The sequence below is a fragment of the Parasteatoda tepidariorum genome, chromosome 1 (genome assembly GCF_043381705.1).
Source record: "Parasteatoda tepidariorum isolate YZ-2023 chromosome 1, CAS_Ptep_4.0, whole genome shotgun sequence".
In the NCBI taxonomy this organism is placed as follows: Eukaryota; Metazoa; Arthropoda; class Arachnida; order Araneae; family Theridiidae; genus Parasteatoda; species Parasteatoda tepidariorum.
In genome coordinates, this window is record NC_092204.1 from 10,689,335 (window position 1) to 10,697,306 (window position 7,972).

A 7,972-nucleotide genomic window follows, 5' to 3' on the forward strand; every position below is an offset into this window, starting at 1 on the left:
AAAATTGAATTTTAGATATGTGCTAAACTTTTTATATCATTTTTTTTAAGTTTACTTCTTGCTAAGAATGATTTTGCTTGGTTTTTCCTTCTTTTTATTCTAATTTTTTTCATTCTAAATTTTTAAACATTTAAACTATAAAACTAAAGGGAAGTCTTTGAAATAAAATATTTAAATATTCAATTATAGAATGTTTATAAATAAAAAAAAAACTAAGCAATAGAAGTTTAAAGTTAAAAAAAAAAAAAGAGGTTACGAAGATGAAGAATGTGAAGAATCTGACTTATAACTTTAACTATTTCTATCTTTCTTCCGTAATATTAGTTTACTCCGTAATATTTAAGCAAATATTCCACAAATAAAACCTTTTTCATTTATTTAAGGTTGTTTTAGTTTTTAATTTAAAAAAGTTTCTTTTGAGCTTAAGAAAATATGCCATCATGAGAGAATCTTCAGCGCTTAAGGAATAGATTACTTACAGTGAAGGAATGTTATTTTATAAACACGCAACCCTTTTCATTAATTATGATTAAGGTTCAGAAAGAAAACTAAACCTCCGCCTAAATTAAAGGATAAGAACGCGATAAATAATTCTTTTCATTCTCGAAATAAAAATTACTTTCTCCAAATGAACAAAACGGTAGTAAATTAAGATATAACAAAGCGTCCATTAAAACGAAACTACAACTTTCCAACAATGGCAACCCATCCATATATTTCTCTTAAACAATGGACCGCCAAAATACGTTTATGAAAACAATAAAAAGTGGCGAAAACTCTTTAGTTATCAGAAATGCCGGGAGCGCCAAGCCCTCTTTTTCGATACACCGCACGCATGCGTCAAATGTTTTGCCCTTCTGTAGTTGGTCATTCTTCATTCCCAATTCATTCGGTGCCGCAACACCGGCAAGTTTGAGTGTCGTTGATGAGAACAGTCAGAATGGACAGTTGTCACTGTTACGCGCGACACCATTGTCAGCCAACCCCGCTTGTGACACACTTCGCCCTTTGTGTTTTTTTCACCGCGGAGTGCGAATAAATAATTATAAATAAAAAAAAGTTTCTTCCCACGTTCTACGATTTTTGATGGTTCAGTGGTGACGTAAAGCCGTTTTTCCCGCCGTACACGTGGTGTTGGAAACATCGTCTGCTTTCCCTGCGAATCATGGATTACTTTTGGAATCGTTTTCACTGCCCGACATCGCCTGCGTTTTTGATTATTCGTGTTTTCTAAACATGTGAATTTCTGTAAATCACGTGCCGATCTTTTTTGCATTTAACTTGTAAAAAGAAGAAAAAAAAATGCTTTAAATTTCTGTGATATGGAAACTGTACTTAAAGAAATACTTATGGCTTTCAATATATTAGTTTTTCTACTAGTTAGCATTTGTGGAGGTAAGATTTAATTTGTATTTAATATCCGTGTGTTTGTTTAAAATACTAATATGTTTTCTGATATAACAAATATTTTTATTTGGGTAAAATAATAGATAATTTATAAACTTACGACAGTTATTTAATTATTAGTTTATAGAAATTTCAATTAGGTTCTTGCTCTGTGAATAAATATTAGTTGCTCAAGAATTAAATATTTCAATGTATAAGAAAGTAATGAATTTGTAGAAATTTTATGAAAAGGAGAATTGAATAAACTTAGAAAATATTGAACAGAGAACGTGCTAATATTTAATTAATATAGAACATATTGATTATAATGATTGTAATTAATTAGTTAAATATAATTAACTATTTTATCTCCGTATATATAAAACAGAATATAGTATAAAACTAAGTTATACCGTTGCAGTTATTTAAGTAAATGAAGCAAAATTTCTAGTCCACATTATAAGTTTTTCTCTTCATTAAAAAAAATCATACGGCCATTTTGAATTTAACATTCATTAATTTGTTCCATAACCATTAAATGTTGAAGTTGTAGTAAATATATCATTCGAGCCAATCTGTTCTCTTCTGAAATTGGTTCTAAAGCTATTTAAATTTTAATTGTTTTTTTTCGGGAATTTTCTCTCATTTATTTATTGTTTTGCTTATAAATATTGACTATCTGCCAATTGTTGTAGAAAATCTCGAGATATTTATTTTTTAAACTCACGCTTAAGTTAATGTCAATCAAAAGTGACAAAAAGAGATAGTTAGATATTAGATGCTGCAATGTAAATCGTAACATTTATATAAAAACTTTTAATTCTTTAAAATAAAATCTTAATGTAAGAGAAATAAAAATCGTTCCCTATTTAAACTATTATAAGTCTTAATGACGAAAATTACTTTTGTTTCAATTTCACACACGATCTATATTCCTTAGATTATATATATATCGTTCTTTTCGTTCCTATTAATGAAATACTCTTACATAAAATTAGAATATTTGTATATTTTTTAAACAAAATGTTCGTTGTTTTTGTGGAAAATATTGACTGTTATATATACCAATGTTCGTGTTAACAACAACTCGGTGGAAGCAGTCGTCAACATATTGTCTCTGTAACCGATAAGTTCCAAGTCAAGTCAAAATTCTCACAATATGCTTCTTAAATTAATATTGAAGCAAGAAAAAAAAACGATATTGAAATTTGTCGAATTACTTGTTAGAAAAGGGAGATGAAAAACATTAAAACCATTTTAAATTCCCTGTGAAACTCAGAGTTGTTTCTAATAATTGAACAATCGAACAGATTCTGAAGTTTTCCCGCCTTTTTCAGTGAGAATTAGTTGGCAACTTCAATAATGTTTTTATTGTTTTTAAAATTTGAATTGCAAATGTAATCAGCAAACGGTTTTGACTTCATTTAAAAAGTTTTTCATTCTAGAAATATAAAGTGCAGCTATTACATAATACTCTACATAATACTGTTATGAACAAATTTTATAATAAGTATTTTTCTTCAGTTTTCTTTACTTAATTAATTATGAATCATTCAAACACAAGTCAAAGGAGTGCCCAATATACGTTTAAAGTATGTTTTATTTTAAACCATATGTTACTCTAGTGTTACTCAAACTAAAGTAATACAAGTAATGTATATTTTTATTAAACATATTTAATTTCGATTTATCAACATTAAGAAATAAAAACTGATTAAAACATTATTTATTATTAAATAAATATGGGCAAAGAACTTATTAATACAAATATTTTCTCCTCGTTGTTTCTTTTTTTATTTTTTTTTATTTTTTAACTTTTTGTCTTTTTTTCCCGATAAAGTGGTCCAACAAATATAATGTAGGCATGTCGCCTCCCTTACCTCTTGTCAATAAAAAAATCAAATATCGAACACCTACCCTACCTTCTTTTTTTAAAATAGTTTACCTTATTTCAAAGTGCTTGCGTAAATAAAGCGTAAGCATATTTTTTCTACCATTTTGGTGCTTTACCCTTTCAGAATTCAATAAAGTAAAACCCTACCTCCAACATTATACACACTTTTTTTCACGAGGCTATGGTACCTTCAATATGTACGCCTGAGAGTCGCTGTGGCTTAGGGGATAGAGCGCTCACCTCCTAATGAGGTATCCCAGGTTCGAATTCCAGTGGTGGCTGGATGATACGAGTTCTGTTCCCGGCTCAAACTGACGACAGTGCTGATAAAAAATAATTTCAGTGTTATATAGATCATGGGTTAGAGTCCCCTTGTCGTCAAACTAACTGTGGAAGGTTTTCGTGGTTTTCCTGTCCATGCAACGCAACTATGGTTTAGTTACATCAAAAGGTTCTCCACGAAGGATAGTTAGTTTCAATGATTAATACAGGAGTTCCCTTGTCATCTGGATTGGACTCACAATTACAAGGCTGTGGAGTTAAACAGTGATAGTTGTGAACTGTTCAACGCCGTTTGTATATATAAAGAAATAATAAAAAAGAAATATGTACGCATCGTTTTACTTCTGAACAAAAATAAGTAAATTGCAAATCTTCTATATCATTTTTAGTCAAACGTCGGTTCTCAAACACTATTTGCAGGTCCGTGATCTTACTACCACGTAAGTAGGGAAATTGTTTGAGCAATCATCAAATCGAAGATTATAATCGCTATTCATTTCAATGAACATTCGTTCCATGAATAATGTTCAATTATATTCCGGATAAGAACTAGATAATAATATCTTTATGAAAAGCATTTACGATTTTATTGCTTATGAGTGTTGTTAGAACAAAATATTGATTTCGACTTGATCTTTTTTGCCTGCTTTACATGTTGCTGTAACTGGTTCGACACCCAGTATTGGTATGTTCATCAGCAATAAATAACACCAGCATATGCAAAACTTCACTCATTTAATTGTTTGGAAATTATTTTATTTCCTTATAATAATTATTTCGTAAATTGTTGTATTCTTTTGTATTTTTTTATTTGTATTTAATAAAATAAATTTTATTTAACTTTTGATATGTTAAATTTAAAAATACTTTTCATTGTAGAAAATATGTAAATAATCGGGAAAAAAATGTTTGTTGTCAATAGTCCTAATTACTATTGGGTTATTGGCGTAATTTTTACTAGTCCGCAATAAAACATTTAATCAGTCTTCTGAGTAAATAGGATTGAGATACACTGCTCTATATAATACGTATACTATTTTAAGGATATTTGCGCAGTTTCAAAATGCCTACGTAAAATATTACGTAAGCATATGTTTGGAGATTTTTGGGCTCTTTTATAAGCTGTCAACGAAAATAAGCATTAAATTACGAAGTCCTAACATCATGCATTCCTATTTTAAGATGATTACCTATTATTTCAACTGACCTTAATAAGAAACATTGAATTGCTGAAAAATTGTTTTGTTCCCTTGCACTAACACATGTGCCGTACTAACAATTTCTAAAAAAAGAAAGACTTAACTAATTTTTTATTTTTTAATTTCTGTCTAAGTTTAAATAAACTTATTATATTTAAAATGCGTAAGATGTCGAGAAATATGAATTTAAACTAATTTTATGAAATATATATATAAAAAATTAAGCATTGTATGCTGAATGAATGAAAATTGTTTATATTAATTTTAAATAAAATGTGACTGATTTTCGTTTTCTTTATAGAAGCATATTTTCAGACAAAACGAACCAAAAAGACTCTTTCTTTTCATTATTATTCGTTTTACATAAAAACTTAAAAAATTAAAAACACTTTTTTTCCTAACTAGTAGCATGAAATAAATTTATAATTTACTAAAACTATGTTTAATTTCTAAGTAAAAAATATAAAATGACTGAGTCAAAAATAACTAGATGAATATTAAGAAAAAAAATTACTAAAATATTTTTTTAAAAGTTTGTTTAAATTAAGAAGAAAANACTAATTTTCGTTTTCTTTATAGAAGCATATTTTCAGACAAAACGAACCAAAAAGACTCTTTCTTTTCATTATTATTCGTTTCACATAAAAACTTAAAAAATTAAAAACACTTTTTTTTTCTAAATGTTTGAGTAGTAGCATGAAATAAATTTATAATTTACTAAAATTATGTTCAATTTCTAAGTAAAAAATATAAAATGACTGTGTCAAAAATAATTAAATGAACATTAAGAAAAAAAATTACTAAAATATTTTTTTTAAACATTTGTTTAAATTAAAAAGAAAAACATATATACAGGGTGTTTATAAAGTCCCGGACCCATTTTGATGTTTAATAACTCATAAAATAATAGAGATATATTAAAATTAATGACATAAATGGTTAGATAGACTCAAAAAATTTCATGACCCTTGTCAACGAACTTTCACGTGTGCCCTCTTCGTCGCATGGAGAATATCAAGTCAATAGTCAATTTCACACCAGGTAGCGGCAAGCATGTCGGCATCCACAGAGGCTATTGCGGTTGTAATTCTGAGTTTTAGGTCATCAATGTTCGACACGATCCTCCTGTAAACATTGTCCTTTATAAATCTCAGAAGAAAAAAGTCCAGCGGCGTTATATCAGGTGATCTGGGTGGCCAAGGAATTGGACCTCCTCGCCCAATCCATCTTCCTGGAAAATGGTCATTCAAAGAACTACGAACGATGATACCCCAATGAGGTGGTGCATCATCTTGTTGCAAAAGGACATGTGGCTAAAGTTCTTCTAGTTGTGGAAATACGAAGTTTTCCAACATGTCTAAGTATACGACTGATGAGACCGTCTTTTCTGTAAAAAAGAAAGGCCCAATAACTCGGTCGTGCATTAGTCCACACCACACATTAACCTTTGGGGAATCCCTTTGTGTCTCACGGTATTCATGGGGGTTTTCAGATCCCCATATGCGCACATTATACTGATTAACAATGCCGGAAACATGAAAGGATGCTTCGTCGGAGAACATTATGCGCTTCAGAAAATCAGCATCATCTTCTGCGTGAAATTGACTTGATATTCTCCGTGCGACGAAGGGGACACACGTGGAAGTTCATCGACAAGGGTCATGAAACTTTTTGAGTCTATCTAACCATTTATGTTATTAATTTTATTCTATCTTTATTATTTTATGAGTTATTAAACATCAAAATAGGTCCAGGACTTTATGAACACCCTGTATATATATAGATATATAAATTTAGAAGAATGGAGACCAATTGCTTTAGAGGAAAAGTGACAAAGCATCAAACTATTAGTGACGCCAATGAAGCTTAATTAATTTTGGTAATAGGTAATAATTTAGATAAAAAATAACCAATGTGCTAAACTGCAAAATTCACGCTCATATTCGTTCAGAAGGAACAAAAAAATTCGCCATACTATTATTGACTCCAAACTAAATCGCCATACGATAAGGCAATAATTGACGCCAGGGATACATAATTAGTGTTGGTAATACGTATTAATTAAAATAAAAAAATATAAACCATATCTACTACAAAGCAAAGTTAATGGATAAAAGATTCTTATTTGTTCTAGAACGCCGCAAAAAATCATATTATTATTTACAGAATCAATTATTAATTATTAACAGAATTCGTATTATTATAATTAACTGAATCAATTATTAATTTTGTTAAATTAAATAATTTAAATAAAAAAAGCTGTATACAAAAAAGCAAAGTTAATGGAGTAAACGTACTTAATCGCTTAGGGGAACTGTAAAAAACCATCATACCATTATTCATTAAAGAGTATCTTATTTTGGTCATATGCATGAATTAAAATTGAAAAAATTATGAAAAAGCAAAAATATGGGAAAAGTGGTGCTAATTCGCTTCGGAAAAACCTTAATAAATCGGATAAGTATTATTGAGTCTAATGATGTCTAAGCAATTTCGATAATAGGAATATAATTGAAATAAACGGTGTGTCAACTAAATGACAAAATTAATGGAGAACGTTTAGAGAGACCGCGAGAAGTCGCCATAACAGTGATGCTTGATTAATGCTTCTCAGTTGAATTTAGAAAAGTAGGCTATGTACTAAAAGCCAAAGTTAATGAAGAAAAAAATACTTATTCGTTTTGGGGAACTGTAAACAAATCGCCATTACTCTCGTCAGTGAAGCTTAATTAATTTTGTTAATATATGTATTAATTGGACTAAAATAATAGGCTATGTAGTGAAAATCAAAGCTAATGGAGAAAATGTACTTATTCTTCCTAGGGAAACAGTACAAAATGGCCATACTAATATTGATGCACATGCCGCTTAGTTAATTTTTGTAATAGTACTTACTACTGCTGTTAGTGGTGATTGATGGAGATTTAACAAGGAATTTTACTTCAGATATCTCATAGTTGCAGCTCTTTTTGAACATATAATGTTGTTCTCTTTTCTTGTTTATTTTTCTTCTTGTCGAGGCCGTGGGGGCTTAATATTGTTTATGGTAGTTTGCCACCAGCCTGCAGAAACTGCTTCTGCTCTGTTAGCATAACCAAGTCCTCCTTATAAAACTAAATGTTTTTTATATCCTTTTATTCATTCTTCATTTGAATAGATTTTAAGCCAGTTATTTTGTAATATATATATATATATATATATAGCACACACA

The 7,972-nt window shown here is 29.3% G+C and overlaps 1 protein-coding gene across 1 annotated transcript in view; it reads left to right on the plus strand.

Moving 5' to 3' along the window:
• Positions 1-882: 882 nt before the first annotated feature.
• The window catches only part of LOC107450135 (cell adhesion molecule Dscam1-like), a 398,660-nt gene continuing 391,570 nt past the window's right edge, over positions 883-7,972 (plus strand). Inside the window, exon 1 of the mRNA XM_071186796.1 lies at positions 883-1,395. Within this exon, the coding sequence (XP_071042897.1) occupies positions 1,323-1,395 (73 nt within the window). The 5' untranslated portion in view covers positions 883-1,322. The remainder of the gene's footprint in view (positions 1,396-7,972) is intronic.